Source organism: Oncorhynchus keta, chromosome 36 (genome assembly GCF_023373465.1).
Source record: "Oncorhynchus keta strain PuntledgeMale-10-30-2019 chromosome 36, Oket_V2, whole genome shotgun sequence".
Classification (NCBI taxonomy): Eukaryota; Metazoa; Chordata; class Actinopteri; order Salmoniformes; family Salmonidae; genus Oncorhynchus; species Oncorhynchus keta.
In genome coordinates, this window is record NC_068456.1 from 17,592,130 (window position 1) to 17,610,347 (window position 18,218).

The 18,218-nt window shown below is 39.4% G+C and overlaps 1 protein-coding gene across 1 annotated transcript in view; it reads right to left on the reverse strand.

The window, feature by feature from the left end:
* The window catches only part of LOC118369730 (VPS10 domain-containing receptor SorCS1-like), a 45,599-nt gene extending 27,872 nt beyond the window's left edge, over positions 1-17,727 (reverse strand). Inside the window, exons 1-8 of the mRNA XM_035754378.2 lie at positions 16,742-17,727; positions 10,024-10,091; positions 7,969-8,068; positions 7,425-7,583; positions 6,494-6,567; positions 3,741-3,805; positions 2,585-2,703; positions 2,294-2,383 (exon numbers count right to left, since the gene is read on the reverse strand). Of these exons, the coding sequence (XP_035610271.1) occupies positions 2,294-2,383; positions 2,585-2,703; positions 3,741-3,805; positions 6,494-6,567; positions 7,425-7,583; positions 7,969-8,068; positions 10,024-10,091; positions 16,742-17,521 (1,455 nt within the window). The 5' untranslated portion in view covers positions 17,522-17,727. The remainder of the gene's footprint in view (positions 1-2,293; positions 2,384-2,584; positions 2,704-3,740; positions 3,806-6,493; positions 6,568-7,424; positions 7,584-7,968; positions 8,069-10,023; positions 10,092-16,741) is intronic.
* Between the last annotated feature and the right edge of the window lie 491 nt (positions 17,728-18,218).

The window sequence follows — 18,218 nt, forward strand, 5'->3', positions numbered from 1 at the left end:
ATCAAGGCAAAAGGTGGCTACTTTTTGAAGAATCTAAAATATATTTGTTTAACACATTTTTGGTTACTACATGACTCCATATGTGTTATTTCTTAGTTTTGATGTCTTCAGTACTATTCTACAATGTAGAAAATAGTACAAATAAAGAAAAACCCTTGAATGAGTAGGTGTGTCCAAACTTTTGACACATTTTCTCTCTCTCTCTCTCTCTCTCCTTCTCTCTCTCTCTCTCTCTCTCTCTCTCTCTCTCTCATATATACTAAACGTTAGGAAAATCCTCCTAATATTGAGTTGCAACCCCCCTTTTGCCCTCTGAACAGCCTCAATTCGTCGGAGCATGGAGGTGTCGAAAGTGTTCCACAGGGATACTGGCCCATGTTGACTCCATTGCTTCCCACAGTTGCGTCAAATTGGCTGGATGTCCTTTGGGTGGTGGACCATTCTTGATACACACAGGAAACTGATGTGCGTGAAAACCCCAGCAGTGTTGCAGTTCTTGACACAAACCGGTGCATCTGGCACCTACTATCATACCCCTTTAAAAGGCACTTCAATATTTGTGTCTTGCACATTCACCCTTCAAATGGCACACATTCACAATCCATATCTCAATTGTCTCAAGGCTTAAAAATCCTTATTTAATCTGTCTCCTCCCCTTCATCTACATTGATTGTTAAAACATTCAGCTTCAGTCGGCTGATTATAGCTGTCCCTTCAAGTTAGTTCTAGTCGGTCAGCTTAGTCTCCTATTCAGACGACCCCGTTTTGTTAATTTCTTATTGGTCAAGGTCACACTAAAAACGTATCACCACATCTAGTTCAGCCTATCAATAGCCTTGGTTCCCAGGACTTCAGATTCAGTTAGTCTATGACCCCAGCATGCTGTGTGGTCAGAAACGTGCTTTCCCTATCCCGATGAGCTCTTCAACAGTTTCCCTCCTGCTGAACTTTTCCTCCTGTGGACTGTATACCTGTATGTCTGATGTTTATTGTGCGTGCATCTGTGTCATATTAAGTGGAGCTACGTTTTTAGGTCTATTGTGCATAATTACTGTGTGTTGAGTTGTTAACTAGTTGTTAGCTAGCTCGTGCTCCCGCTAGCGTCAGCACTACCGTTAGCATTTTGCATGAACATTTTGTTATGACTGTTAGCGATTAGCCGTTTATTTATATCACTAATTTATGGTGTTAGGCAATTTTCTATTATACTGTATATAGTGGTTGCTACAGGCCTTAAGTCAGCACCTAAGGTTTCTTGGCTGTTCGCTAGATATTGGTGGGAACTGGAACACGCTGTCTTACACGTCAATCCAGAGCATCCCAAACATGCTCAATGGGTGACATTTCTGCTGAGTATGCAGGCCATGGAAGAACACGGACATTATCATCTTCCAGGAATTGTGTACAGATCCTTGCGACATGGGGCCGTGCATTATCATGCTGAAACATGAGGTGATGGCGGTAGATGAATGGCACGACAACGGGCCTCATGTTTCATGGAAATTGCCATCAATAAAATGCAACTGAGTTCACTGTCTATAGTTTATGCCTGCACATTCAATAACCGCACCGCCATCATGGGGCACTCTGTTCACAACGTTGACATCAGCAAACCGCTCACCGATACGACGCCATACACATGGTCTGTGGTTGTAAGGCTGGTTGGACATACTGACAATTTTTTTTTAATTATGTTCGAGGCGGCTTATGGTAGAGAAACTAACATTCAATTTTCTGGCAACAACTCTGGTGGACATTTCTGCAGTCAGCATGCCAATTGCACGCTACATACTCCCTCAAAACATCTGTAGCGTTGTCTTGTGTGCACATTTTAGAGTGGCTTTTTATTGTCCCCATCACAAGGTGCACCTGTGTAATGATCATGCTGTTTAATCAGCTTCATGATTTGCCACACCTGTCAGGTGGATGGATTGTTTGGGCAAAGGAGAAATGCTCACTAACAGGGATGTAACCAAATTTGAGCACCAAATTTTAGAGAAATATGCTTTTTGTGCGTATGGAACATTCCTGGGATCTTTTATTTTAGCTCATGAAACAACACTTTACATGTTACATTATATTTTCTTTCTGTGTATGTGTACTTTCTATTCAATTTCTTTCTGATTATTTCATTAAAGTTGGCCTTGGGAAAGCAGGAAAAGCAACAACATTTTTTTATCAGTGTTGTGATATCAAAACTGTTCAAAAGGGTAAGAAACTGTTGCTCACTGGATTCATAACAGGATAGTAGTTATACAAGTATTGTCATGTCAAAGTACTATTTCCAACCCACCTTTGGAAATGTGTACTTAGGCAGCTTCATGGGGAAGAAAGCATTTCTTTTGTATGACACATAATGGACAGGCCGACCACCCATTGGTACCTAGAGAAACACATTTATTACAGTAAATCACTGTAAATTGGGCTGACAGACTACTAATTATGCAACAGTCTTAGTTTTACGTTTTTATACCATTCTCTGTTGGTTTATGGTCATTATTCCTTACAAGGTTACATTAAGATAGTATTTCACACAACAGTTTTACTGCCTTTTTATTACCTCAGAAGCATTCAAAATTCCCACCTGAATGAATACATACTGGTCCTGAACCACCAGGGAATCTGGGCTGATAAACCCAGGGAAAGGCCTGCCTTTGTTGGCCTCTGTGCAGTTCTGCAGCTTACATGTTATATACTGGGATCCTATAACAGAAGTTAAATAATTGCTACAATGTAACAGGAGAAAATAAGTGCTCTGTGACTATTCAATCAGAGACTAGCATTTCATTTCATTGATAGTAGAAAGCAGAAGAGCAGGGAGGCCAATTTCTATTTCCACTATTAACAGAGATGGAATGTGTCCCTCTGTGTTAGCTCTAGCCAAATGAGCCATTCTCCTCAGGGACAAGACATTAACACTGGAGCCCTTATGGAACAGACATTCTAAACACTCCGTCCAACTTAAGAGCCCAGTCAGACCAACTGTCCCTTAGTAAATTAATAAACTTAATTGTAATGTAGCGAGAGTGTCTCGATGCAGCCAATTTGCATGGGTGAGAGTTATGTGTACTTGAAGATCAGTTTCCTCTCTACATGATGACTATTGTATAAAAGAGGACGGCTTAGGGCTTTGCACCCCCTTGTAAGTAAATACTGATGCTACCGCTGTTTATTATCTATGCATAGTCACTTTACCCCTACCTATATGTACAAATGACCTCAACTAACCTGTACCCCCACACATTGGCTCAGTACCGGTACCGCCTGTATATAGCCTCGTTATTTTATTATGTTACTTCATATTTAATTTTTTACTTTAGTTCATTTGTAAATATTGTCTTACCTCCATTTATTGAACTGCATTGTTGGTTACAGGCTTGTAAGTAAGCATTTCACGGTAAGGTTTACACCTGTTGTATTCGGTGCATGTGACAAATACATTTAGATTTAATTTGATATGTATAAGTGTAAATATAGATAAGCGTGTTTTATGCTTTGTTTTTTGGTATTCTATTCCCTTCTGAAAACAATAGTAATAGCTGCAGTATTCCAAACTAATTTTGTGTTAAGTTCCCTCCTGTCTGTTTGAAATACAATGGTTATAGGTAAGGTCTCTGCAATTTTGCACCCTGTAAAGGCTGTTTGGCAGATGGAATATGTCACTTGTGTGTGTAAATGATCCCTAGATTCCCAATAATAAAATCCCTGAATGTGATGTCCTAGATGTGATGATGACTCACGTCTGTCAGAAACACTTGTCTCCAAGTGAATCATTCCTGGTTCTTTGTCCAAACCCAGTTTTGACCTGTGGGGAGAGGAGAGACAACTGAGGAACATTGCAAGTCAGAACATCTTTTCAAATATGATATGTGCATTATATGGTAAATACCTTATGTTTGGATTTATAATAGTATCAGTTAATTTATGATAGAATCTCAACATTTTCATCAATGACATGTACATTTAGCTCATGATCTAGATATGATCGGTTCATTGAAGAGCATAGGTGTGCCTAAATAAATAATCAGTTCAACAAGATGAAGAAAGGCACGCTGACATCAAACTGTATGGGAAACATGAATAATCATTCTGTTGGTTCTCATCTACTCCAAAAGGATCCTGTGAACAAAAACACTACTTCACAGTCATAAAAAAGTGAGAGACAGAGAAATTCATCAAAAACAGAACTCAGAACAGAGATATGAATTTACAAATGTCAACCCCTCTGTTCAATCACGCTAGTTCTAACTTTCTATTAAAACGTCAGCTTCCTTGAGAGGACAAAGTCATGTCGGAAGACATTTGAAGGATGACAATATTTGGGATTTCCATTTTGATTCAATTAAATTATAATAGGGAACCCAGCTGCTTGAAATGGCTGAAAAAAATAACAGCAACAACAACAAAAATCCCGTAAACATTTTGCCCCGTCAATCACTTGGCCTGTGGAGTAATTCAGAGGGAAGATGCCTCGGAGACATTTCATCCTTTTTCAATTGAGCCTCAACTGGGAGGCAGCTGTTAAGTGCGGAGTGACAAGAGTGACCACTTGTTGTATAAATAGCAGCTATTGTGGAAGAAAATGGGTTCCTTCTCATTTTCTATAGTGTGTCAGTGTCTGAGCCATAATAAAAGAGGTCCCATCCTGCTTCCCTCAGCACTCTGTAATTGCCTTGCTGCTCCATCTATTTTAATGGACTTTCTGTCAAATACTTCATCCTCTTCTATTGGTAGAACAGCAGCCCCATGTTCTTAAACAGGTTCCTTATATGTTCCTCTATCACTGTGGACTGTATGGACTACATGCTTGCATTGTGTGATCTATAAGGCTTGTTAACAGGTTGATGGTGTAAATCTGCCAAGGCGAGTCTACTGTTAACAGTAGATAAACTGCAGTTATGTGGAGCAGCAAAACATATGAAAAGTCAAATGAACTGAAGATATGAGCTGTATTTTCTCCTTGCTGAAATATGCATGCCCTACCTGAATGTAATATTCATACCACAAACAAAACAGATATATGTTTGGTTGGAGGGTGTACACCTTTGTTTGCCTCAGAGAGGACAGTTTTATAATCGATGGCAATTATAGAAGTTGTAAACAACAAAGAAATATAGAATAGATACGTAAACCCAAGCCATATAAAGTAAACCTCTAAATCAAATATTTAATCAATAATATAAAAAGGAGCGCCTCCCGAGTGGCGCAGTGGTCTAAGGCACTGCATCGCAGTACTAGCTGTGCCACAAGAGATCCTGGTTTGAGTCCAGGCTCTGTCGCAGCCGGCCGTGACCGGGAGACCCATGGGGCGGCGCACAATTGGCCCGCCGTCATCCGGGTTAGGAGAGGGATTGGCCAGCGGGGATGTTCTTGTCCCATCGCGCACTAGCGACTCCTGTGGCGGACTGGGCGCAATGCACACTGACACGGTCGCCAGGTGTACAGTGTTTCCTCCGACACGTTTGTGCGGCTGGCTTCCAGGTTAAGCGGGCATTGTGTCAAGAAGCAGTGCGGCTTGGCTGGGTTGTGTTTCGGAGGACAGACGGCTCTCAACCTTCGCCTCTCCCGAGTCCATACGGGAGTTGCAGCGATGGAACAAGACTATAACTACCAATTGGAAAACTATTTTTATTTTAAAATGTTTATTTAATGAATGGAATTGAAAGCAACAATTTTCTAAATAATCTGTACAGTACAACCTGTACAAAAACCTCCATGCAAACTGTGTTACTCAATATTCAATCCAGCTCTACTCTGGTATCAACTCCATTAGGAAATCTTAGGGCAAATATATGAACTGTTCAAAACAAGAGACCAATAATGGTGTAACTTCGATGATACATTGCTTCCACTGCATCTTTCTTTGGCTCCTGTCTTGGGCTAAAAAGCACCTGATCATCATTTGTTCCCAAGTGATACAGTTTGTGAAAAAAGTTCTAGTCAAATTTTGGCCCAATATTAGTAAATGTGAAATATGACCTAATTCATGTATTTGAATTGACTCATCCACTTTAAGAGATGACATTGTACTAATGGCATTATTTATCAAAAATGTTAAAAGCTGCCCGATCACCCAATAAGTATTGATCTCCCTTGCCCCCTTGTAAATATAAATGATTTAGTGATTACACATATTCATAGTATCGTTATCTGGCAACAGGGACTACTGCATTAAGATACTGTATGTCATGGCAAATCATGTAGATTAGTGACAAGTACTAAATACAGTATTTCTTAAGCACAACTGTTGGACCTTAATAAAAGAGTGTAAGAATATCTATTTCAACTATTCATGTGTTCATCAGGACCATAATTGTACATACTATATGTCATGTATTGAGTTCAACTCAGATACCGGCAGAAGATTAAATTCAAGACGACAATACTGATAGGCTATCAGTTCAGGAAAGACTGGTACTTTTTATGAAATTGTAGTACTACTACTTGAAAAATGTGTCCAAAGATGGTGGAAAAGACTCATTTATACTCTCACCAGTAAAATCTGTTGGGGACCACACTGTCATGTACGAGCTGCCATCGTCTTCCAAATTCAACAGAGACGTAGAGCTGAAAGAAAATAACATCCCAGAGTTTGAGAAAATCTGTAGAGAAAAAAATGTCATAATATTACAGAGTTCAAACTAAGACTTAAAACGAAGAAAATGTCAGACCTGGAGAATTCTCTTTCCCTCTATTTTAGGGACTATCATGTAAGTCTAATGGAGGCCCATACAAAATGTTAATTATATTGACATGTTTTTTCCCCCTTTTTGCACTTTAGAGCACTTTGTTTGAATGTTTCTGTTGAGTGCTGTACAGTTGAAGCTTTAAAGAAGATTTGAAAATAGTACTTTATATTTGAAATACACTTTCAAAGAGTTTTTATTATGACAAGCTCGTTTGGATCAGCTTCTCCCAGTGGTACCTCTCTACCTCCGTAGGATTTGTTCCTAATTGACAGCGACACACTTAACCATCAGTATAATCCCTTTGCATTATGCTATTGAGCTCCCTCTTTTAGCAGAGTAGGGCTGTTATCCAAGCTCTCGAAAGACATGTCATCCATCCTGTTATAACAGTCAACTCTTTTTAGTTCAGCCTAATTCATAATGATAAGTCTTTTACATCATCTGAGAGCACATCGCACATAAGGAACTATTTTACAATACAATCATTTTCTACAGTACAGCAAACAACTAAATGTATATACAGATAGAAAGAGGTGCTTTCCCCTCTGGGAGAAAGTGATGCTAATGCAAGAACAAGCATACATGTAGAGCACACAGCTACCATTGAAGTAAACATCTTGTTAAAGTCAATAGATTCACTGACATTAACAAGACCCTTGGCTCAATCAATCAATTTGTGTGTGTGCTTTCTCTCCCCTCCTCACTCCTCAGTTCTAATTGACAGGAGTCTCTTACCTTCTGGTCGTGGCTGTAAGCCAGGATCCAGTCCTCCTGCTCGGGGTGGAAGAGGAGGCTGAGGATGTCGAAGGCTAAGTGGTACCTCTGATAGGATGCGCCCTCGTCAAAGCTAATGAGCAGGCTGCTCTCCACCTCCGGGTCGGTCAGTAACATGATCTGAGATGAGAGAGGACAGGTCAGGAGAGGAGAGGAGGGAGAGTTATGCTCCTGCTTTGACAGCATCCACAAGGCATTAAGTGTGCTGTCTGTTAGGTCTGCTGTATATTCTGAGGGTGCAGACCATTTTATATAAACGGAGATGATATTAGTAGTAATTCAAATAAAAATGCTGCCACACAAGAGAGTATGAATAAGATTGATATTATCTCTCAAATCTAACAGGCATGTATGTATGTGTTTTATAAATCACAACATTTAGCAAAGATGATTTTTTATTCTCCATTCATGTTCGTAATGATTCAACTTGATAATTCTACTATTGTTAAGAGTTTTAAGGACATGACAGATATGGTTATGGTAAGGTACATGTATGAGGACGTACCTTTCGTTTGTTATTCGGACTCACGTACAAGTAGCTTAGTATGGTTTTTGGCCCAACCTTTTCATCAAGTTTCTCATACCTGGTTCCATAGTCTGTTGACCTAGAATTCAATTAGGGGATTAACTAAATGAGTTATTCTACTGTTAAATCGTGAGTCTGAGAGCACAGAGCAATATCAATAATAATACCTATGGTTCAGTACAGTGACGGTATCATTAGGCTTTCACAGGCAAGCAGAACATTGGAACTGGAACGATGCAATTTGCTAGTTTAATGGACAATTGTTCAATTATAATAATAAACATGGATATATGTATGACAGACTACGCAAGGGAATTATATGATTTGTAGTTCATCTAAAACATGTGTCCTAAAACATTGACACCACAATATACATTACAAATGTCTACCCTGCTTCTCGCTAATATTCAAAATCAAGCTTGATAACAACTGTGTTGAAGTTGGAGACAGTTACGTAATGATATTAGAAAAGCTACTCCAGAAGCATGTGTATTTCACATTGCCATCTGGTATATTCTGGATGTCAGAAATATTTCAAGTTAACCCTCCTGTTGTGTTTGTTTCATGTTAATTTATTCTGTGTTCCCAGTCCAAAATGACTGCCCCATTATAGCTCATTATAAATCCATAATAATACATACATTATCACCTAATGTTGTGTTAGATATTTTTATCAACTTAAATTATTGTGAACATTACAAGTTCTGAACTTCTATTTGCTATTTATGACCTGTAGGCCTCACTGAGCTCATACAACTTGTTTTTGAGTTTTAAAAAAAGCATAATGTATGGATTATTTTGACTATAACAAATACTGAGATGAAACATATTGGGCTATTTATCACAGACTACTTTGTGTCAAAGTTTTACAAGGACTCTCTCCTCCTCAACAGTGTTATGATCAAAGATATGATCAAGAGCCTCACATACATACTGCTTTATCTTGGCCAGGTCACACTTGTAAATGAGAACTTGTTCTCAACTTGCCTACCTGGTTAAATAAAGGTGAAATAAAAATAAATAAATACATTATATCGTTTGGTCATTGTGCTGCCACAGAATGAATTGTGATCAAGGCCTCAAAAAAGCTTTATATACCAGAGCTGCAAGAAAAATTCTTTATATTATTGAAACAATGTCACGATTGTTTGTGAGAATGTCAACAGGTGTGGTTCCTGTGGGGGAAAGATTCTATTGGGGAAAGGTTCCCGTGGGGGTTGCCATGGAAGCCAAGAAGGGGAGTGAGGTGTGTGTGTGTGTGTGTGTGTGTGTGTGTGTGTGTGTGTGTGTGTGTGTGTGTGTGTGTGTGTGTGTGTGTGTGTGTGTGTGTGTGTGTGTGTGTGTGTGTGTGTGTGTGTGTGTGTGTGTGTGTGTGTGTGTGTGTGTGTGTGTGTGTGTGTGTGTGTGTGTGTGTGTGTGTGTGTGTGTGTGTGTGTGTGTGTGTGCTCAAACACACATGCATGTGAGGGTCTGGGAGAGGAAGTGTGTCCATCTGATGAATGGGCATGTGCCTGAACTCAATTTTATACACTAATTGTAGCCTCACCCATTCATTTCTAATGACCGGTAATTTTTGACCGGGAACAACACAGGTGTACAAAAGTTAAATAAAACACCCAAAATTGAATGAAAATCATCAAAATGTTCAGATGCTCTGTGTGGACAAAGTCATGGAACCTTACGATAATCAGATTAAATGAACTACATTTTCCAGAGAGAAAACTTGTAAATCGGTCCAATTCGACCGGAACACAGCAGAAGGGTTAATATGCTACATTCAGGAACATACAGTACAACACTAGTTTGCAATATTTGAACACAATGTTCCCAGTGTACTGTCTCTGTTTCTTATCTCCCTGCTTCCCAGTCTCTTATACACTTGTATAACCAACATGCAACATTCAAATGGCCATTCGTTTTTCCTAAGCATGTGATAGGCAATCTCTCGGGCCTATGGTCACATGATCAAGAGCAACTCTTGGTCCTGAACATGAACACCGAAGCCAGACCGAGATTAATTGAACCACTACTTACCTCCATAGAGAGCTCTCTGTGACACTGCCAAGGCTGAAGTCAAAGTACTTAGTCAGCATTAGAATCACCTACAAAACAGAACAAAGTTCCCATCTCAGCGTACAGTTTTAGAAAATACTAGTAATAGACAACCCTCTGTTAAGGTGCATCATTTCATCTGGCACTATGGTGGCACTTGAAGTAATGAGTGAATGGGCACACACTGTTTAAATCCACGTTGTTTCCACATTATTTCAATGAAATTACATTGCCCCAACATGGAATAAACGTTGAATTGACATCTATACCCAGTGGGGAGTTGCCTATTTTGCATTCTTTCCCTATTGAGGTGGTAAATAAGCCTAAAATACAAAATAAGGGAGAAAATAAACTTTTGACAACCTCATCTTCAAACTTACAAATGTTGTTATTTTTATCATTGGAAACGATTTGAGCAGGATGGCTTTAGGAAGTGTGTATCATACATTTTACAACAGCAGTTTGCAACACACCAGCCTTAATATGGACGCTTGTGTCAACAGCCACACACATAAACAAATCCCAAACAAACTTCTGAGGACTTGTCAAGGCATAATTTTGCATGAGGATGGTGCATCTTCTGTACAAAGGTAAATCAGGGAAAATGCGCTATGTTGTGCTTTTTTAGGGCTCAGCGTGTTTCTTCCATGGCAAACACTACCAACGGTGGTCTATAAATAAATGAATAAATAAGTAAACAATGCATCCATCGTTCATCCGAGGCACATCAAGGCTCTCCTCGTAAATATCATGGACATCATTTTTGAGGAGATCGTAAAGAACCCCATTGTTATATGGCTGTTATACAAGCCTTTACTTAATAGGTATTAAGACACATAAATTGCGAGGCGTCACGTAAATTGTTCCAGATGTTAACGCATGGCTCTCTGTGGGACAGGTCTATTTTCCCCATTGTAATTTGAAAGGAGAAACTATTTTCCTATTCAGCGTTTGTTTGAACCTAAATCAAAGTCTGTGTATCACTTCATTAAAATCATATCAGCCAATGTTAACGGATTGATATTTCTCTTTCCCTCCGCACTAAATACTTGAAGACAATATGGAAAAATGCCATTTGAAAACATGCTAAATTATGCAACGGTCTCAATGGTTCACTGCATAAGAAACCAGTGTAAAGGTCTTCTACTCCTTGGAGATTACCTATCTTCTGGGACCATTTTTCTTCCCAATTGTACCCATTTGTTTTCTTTGTTATTTGGCCTTTTAGTTGATACAATGAACCAAGAAATATGGTTCTTTTCATGAAAACGTGTATATATTGTGGTTGGCAAAAGTGTGGTGAGGAATAATCTCAGTGTCTTGTAAACACGGCAGAAATATAGAACCCTGCGGATTGGGAAGTAGAGATTAATGGTCTACCAATAACATGGCCTTTATGACTTCCAAAAGTCCCAATCTGTTGGACATTGTCATACACAATAAAATGACCTAGAGCAGTTTGGAAAGTAGAGCCAATTACTTCCCGTCTCCTGGATAGTCATTAATTTAACCATTTACTTGGAGAAGGTCCAGTGGAAGTCTCAAATCATTTTCACCCCCTCAAGTGCCAGCTGTAAAACTTGAGGTGTTAGGCTAGTTGAAAGTACACGCTGAAGCTCTCTAAATGTTGTCAATATTTAATGTACCAGGCATCAATATACATAGATACTTAATTTTGGAGATTGTTCTGTGTTAAACAGGGGATATGGGCTGGGTGCTTACTTGCTATCTTACTGTAGCCATAAACATTAGTGTTAGAGAGAGTCATGAAGAAACTCTGAACCCCAAAGAGCAATACAAACCTATTAAAATCACCAATGCTCTGAAGCTAAAATGTGTAGATGAGGGATTTGGTTGGGGTAAAGATACATTACAAATTCCTAGATAAAAAAGGGCATGGCAGGAATTATACTTTATCAGTTTGCTAAATAAGTGCACAGATCCATCCCTTCCACATCTTGACAAAGATGAGATGTTAGAAAGCTTTTAACATGTCGAACACTCATCATGCCATGTTAGCGCCAAATGTCTCCCCAAAAAATCATGTGACATAGGAGACTAAGAAAAATTATTTCCAAGCCCTGTGTAAATCTCAACCCTTGGAGAGTGAATGCATTGGTATGAATCTGATCATTATTGAGGCATGAAAGGGGTTTTTATAGTGAATTAAAAGAGCTTAATATGAGGAGATTACCATGGTGGAATGAAGGCATTGTATTAAGACGGTTGGAGGGATAAGGGATAGAGGGTGGAGGTGGGAACTTTCTATTAGTGAAGGATGAGGAGCACCTGAAAGAGACAAATTAAATGCAAGACAGACTATACATTACGATTCATTCCCAGACTCAGTGACTCCCTGATCCAGCCTTATCAGCTTCAGGAATTAAGTTACATCATCAATAAAACTGTCGACATATTTACCCACTGCAATTAAATAGATGGATGACTCCATAAAAGCAATTGTTACCCAAGTAACTGATCAGAATATTAATAGGGTAGTTTTCTATTTGTACCCTATAAATGGAAAAGCACAACTAACACATTACCCTTTTTGGCTTTTAAGAGTTTATCTCACAAACTATTTCCACTACTACAACACTAATGATGCTGATGAAACAAGCCAGCTCAAGTCTCTCCCCTCATGTTAACCCTTACTGTACAGATGTGAATTGTTACACTGCAGTCACAATACAATTTAGTGCTTAATAGCAATTGAGTAGCCACCCGCATTCTTAGAAATGTACAGTACATTTTGGCAAATTAATATAAGATGTAAATTAGCATTTGCAGTCCAACACAATAAGTCTAAAGAATTGTGACAGATTCCCTGGGAGTGGAGCAGGTGTTAACTTTCAAACAGATGTTTCTGTTGGTTCATAATGATGTTAACATTAAAAGCTAGGAATTTTGAAAGTATAAAGTTTCGTATCATCAGCTATTCACACAGCTATACGTTCAAATCTGACTTATTTCCTGTGTTTTACAAGGTGAACCTCCTTTTGTAAGAATAAAATGCATAAACAATACTTTCTGTTTCCAGCTATGTCTGTTGGTACGAGCAAAAGCATGTGAAGCTCAGTGCTCTCAACCATACAACCTCAACATGTATTATTGGCTTGCTTTTGCCTGCCACATCAATTTATATCTCTTTATCCACACAGACATTGTTTCCTGGTAGACCAGATGTTAGCTAGGGCTAGAATGTTTGACGTCAGAGCTATTTGCTCTCCCATGGATAACAGGTCAACTGGATCATGAATTATAAGGTGACATCACAGTAGTACTGTATATTGCAAAGATAAATGATTTAATGTCCTCGCATGACTCTCATAACCACTAGGATTTCCAAAGAATGCCATACCATGACTGCTAAAGGTAAGATTACTCGACAACAGCAGAATACTCCAGATCACGGTCATATCTGCCTCCTCCAACCATATTAGTATCTTCTGACATTCACTACTGTCAACTGTGAGCTTTATCATGAACAAAAGGATATTTGAATATCTGTAAATATGAGAGTAGCTACTCAGGATACAGTAAAACTAGCTGGATATTCAGCACATACATGTAAAACTCCTTCAAACTAGCCTTAACATAAAAAGAAAACATCTACCCTAAACATGTATTACATGTTACAATAATGTTGCACACCAAAATCCAAATGACCGATCATTACATTTGCAACCACTACAGATGTAGGATCTTCATTTGAGCCAGTTTGCCACAGCAGGAACATAATCCTGCAGCAACAGGAAATGTGAAGTGGATTTTAATGGGCTTTTGTTTTCATGAGGGAAAATCAAGGCTGAATTGTCAAAGTGGAAATGACAGAATTCAGGAGCCTTTTTAAACCTCAAATACACAACAAGTTTTCAATTTCCTACATTGCGGGAAAGTTCTGCAACACGGTGATCAAATTAAAGTCCTGCATCTGCAATTGAATATCCATTTTGATCTATGTTTCCCTGGATCTCAGTGAACCATATAATGTTAATTGGGTACCAAGAATATATAGTTAGTCACCATGTTAGGGATATGCTGATGCTATCATACCATTAAGAAAAGCCTAAATTAAAGAGCCATTACAAACACCCCTATGGCAGACATTATTTTGTTGTTGATTCTTGACGTGATAAATCATCAGAAGCCCCTCACTTCTTCTTTGAATGTATGATTTTGCCGTAGTAACTCCTCCTTAAAAAGAATGAAGTGCAGCTGTATTCTCCAGCCAGGCTATGGCAGCCTGCTGAGCCTAGACACTTCATCGTGCATGAGGGAACTCTGATCAATGCTGGCAAGATTAGACATCGAGTGAGTTTGTTTTCTACCCAGCCCAAAAGTAGCACCCGCTGAGCAGAGGATGCTTTAAAAAAAAACACTTTTAACTCATATAAATGTCTTCTGAAATGTGGATGCTCAAAGATAAAGATGCGGGGTTGTGTGTGTTCTGTTGACAAACTCTTAAGCTACTGTACATCACCAGCAATGACATTTGTCTAACTTTGATATAATTTATGCTAATTCGATGCACATTTTGTTAGAGCTGCAACCAAAGCAAATGTCCATGAAATACCTCTGCTATAAATCTACTTCCGTAATTTGTTTTGATGTTAGGACATGAGCCATGACCATAGACATTAAAACCAGTAGACAGTGATACAGTAGCATCCATGTATTCCTATGGAAAACTCCCGATAGCGCATGAAGCCGGAAGGATTTTAATTTAAAGTAAGCCATAATGCTGAATGGGGCTGAATGGCACCAAAAACATTGTTAAGGATCATGGTGAAAGTGGTAACTAGCAATGGATCATGGTGATGTAGTCGTTTCCATCCTGACTGAGAGAGTCAACCTTAAGTCAACCTTAACCTCATAGCTTGCCAGCCTGTGAAAACTCTGTGTCAGCACGTGGTCCTGTGTGACGACAAATGTAGTAGTCAGAATGACTCTTGTATAATGTTCTCAATTTTGCAACTCGACTAGTGACCCTTAGGCGACATGCTGAGGTCTAAAAGCCTGCGTTCCCTTTCTGCAGCACACTCAGTGCAGGACTGAGGTCCAACAGAAGTCTCCAAAATATGAGTCACAGTAAAACATTGAAGATTGAACAACTCTGGTGTTGCTAATGTAACGTTGAGACTATTAAATGTTGCAAGAGAAAAAGCAAGAATGAGTGCTGATGCAGGTTGATCGTGTAATAATGGTGATGACTGATAATAGCTAGTATAAAGAGGATGATGCATCGAATGCAAAGGCGAAAGACTGATGGAAAAAAAAGGTGCAAATGTTGCCCTCGCTTCTGTCAATATAATATCCCATGTAACATCCCATTTACACCTTGAAATGTATTTTGGGATCACACCTACTGCCATACCCCTTTTTGAGCGTTGGACCAGTAACTGAAAGGTTGCTGGTTCAAATCCCTGAGCTGACTATGTGAAAAATCTGTCGATGTGCCCTTGAGCAAAGCACCTACTCCTAATTGTTCCTGTATGTCGCTCTGGATAAGACCGTCTGCTAAATGACTAAAATGTCAAATGTAAGTGACAGCCATCTGTTTGTGATCAGATCTGGTGAACAAGCAAAGCTTGCATGGCCTCCCTTGTATAATGAAGCATTGGTTGTAATATCCACATGACAATTAAGTAAAGTTGATGGGAGGTAGAGTATGATCTCACTCATTCTTTATGATCGTAATCCAATGCTAAATGAAGATGAAAATCATACACATATTAGAACAATAAAGTATGTACAAAATTATCCAAAATAGAAACAATATAAATGAGATGTGCACTGAATTATATAACACACCCAGGGCCACAACACTGCTTCAGTTCTAGCATCACCTTAAGAAATAGACTGTTCCACTACAAATGCGGTCTTTGAAGAGAAATCCACAATGGTCTGCTGCATTTGATGCCAATCTAATGAGGGATTAACTCCCATTAGCCTGATATTTTGAGGATATAGGTCCATGTTGCTGTTAAGCATTTCTTTTGACAAATGGATTTGTGAGAAGTGTCATGTAAATAGGCTAACAATGGATTGCTTGAACATATACAGCAGAGGTAAAATAACAAAAATCATTGGACCATGCCTTAATCCTCACATCTACCCTTAATTCCTTGGTCATACAAAACCTCCACCGACACAAAGATAGACAGACTAAAAGAAACACACTGATCGTGAGTGAGAGTGTTTGCGTGTGAACGTGTATGTGTGAGTAAGTGTGTGTGTGTGTGTGTGTGTGTGTGTGTGTGTGTGTGTGTGTGTGTGTGTGTGTGTGTGTGTGTGTGTGTGTGTGTGTGTGTGTGTGTGTGTGTGTGTGTGTGTGTGTGTGTGTGTGTGTGTGTGTGTGTGTGTGTGTGTGTGTGTGTGTGTGTGTGTGCGCATGTGTGTTTCTTATTTCGACAATCTAGCTCTTCAGCATCCTCTCATTGAACCGCCTGGTGCACTGGTCTGCACTGCCCACTGCTCTCCCAATGCCTCCCAATATTTTCCAAGTGCCAGGATTTACACTAGAGGCCTACACACAACTAATTAATTACATATCAGACCCTTCAGAAGACCAAGTCCACCACCTAAAATGACATTTTAAGAGGCAGAAAACATTATAGGCTAACTGTTGTACATTCAAAATGATTATGCCATGCGTTATAATGCAAGGATGCATTCATCATAGCCAAGTTTCACTTACGCTGCTATTTTGGCCGGACCAATGCACCATGGCTTGGTTATGAGCTGAATCCCCCGTGAGTGCGAATGTAGAACTACTAAGTTTCAACTCATGTTGCCCGGGGGTTGACGCATCTTCACCGTTCCATCCGAATCCGGACCAAGATGTTTTGCTCTCCGCCGTTTGGAAGCTGCGCTTTCGTCGACGGCGAAGGTTCCTCAAACTTGCCCCAGCCTTCTTTTTTGATAACTCATGTCGTTTAAGTCTATTTTCTCTTCCAAAACTATTAAATGTATTATGTCTAGTGTTATTGACGGTTACTTTATTGAGGGTGGCAGGTGGCGGCATAGGCCTATCTGTGAGTTTGGAGGTGATGCCCGAGCCACTTTTATGTTGATAGAGCACTTCAGAACTGTCCACGAGCCGACGTTCTTCTAATCCACGGCTGTATGATTTATTTACAAACGGTTGCTCGGATTCAGGGACTGAACTTCTTGCCTCGCCATCACCGGAGACGCGCGCTAAATATTCCTCAACATTGGCTTTTTTACAGCTGCTTTTAAAGTCTTGACAACCTGGTGACTTCTCTGCAAACCCCACAGCTTCATCCTCTGGTCCCTTTCCAAATGGATCAAATCCCACTTTCGAGAGTTCCCGGACAGCCGGCTTGATAACAGAGAGTTGGCTTGATGGAATGCACCTTATATTTGTTTTTGTCATGTCCACGGTGGAAGTTAAGGTAAAAAGACACATCCACATAGCAATGAGCCAATGAGGGCAGCAACCGACGGTTGTTTCCATCCCTAGTTTAGGTTAGTCCGATTTGAATTATAACCTGAAGATAATTAGACTACTTTTTAGGGTTTGATTATTATCCGCTGAATCGCTTCGGGAACGGAGGTTGCTACAGTGTGCGAAGAAGCGCTCACAGAAGTAGTGATGCAAACGATGCACCGGAGGAGGAGCTGGCGGTTGGATTCGGTCATGATAGGAGAGAGAATAGCCAGAATCCGACTAGACGTTCATTTGGAGAGAGGAGAAAGGGGAGCTATCCCCTGTACTTTAACATGATAGCAACCCTGATAATAAAGTGGTCTTACTGTTTAGTGGAAGTTCTTCGCTGGATAACATGGAAAATGATACATGGAGTATTATTTCAGTCATATTTTCATTAAGGAGTAGCCTATAAAACATACTGATATATGCATTGTAAATAATGCCCTCAATAGGACCAATTGATGCACATAGGCTGAATAAATGTTGCCCACATTTTCAAAGCAATTTTTGAATTTATTTTTGCACATTTCAGTCTTTGGGACCTTAAATATGTCCATAATGAGTAACACTTTATATTGTCAATAATATACCAATTATAAGGCACGTGTTCATGATTTCGTATTTATTATTAGCCAATTACATTTTCAAACGCAAGTAAGCTATTAAAAAAAGGGTAAGAGTTATAAAATAGTATTTATAAGGCATATCTTAATTAACAGTA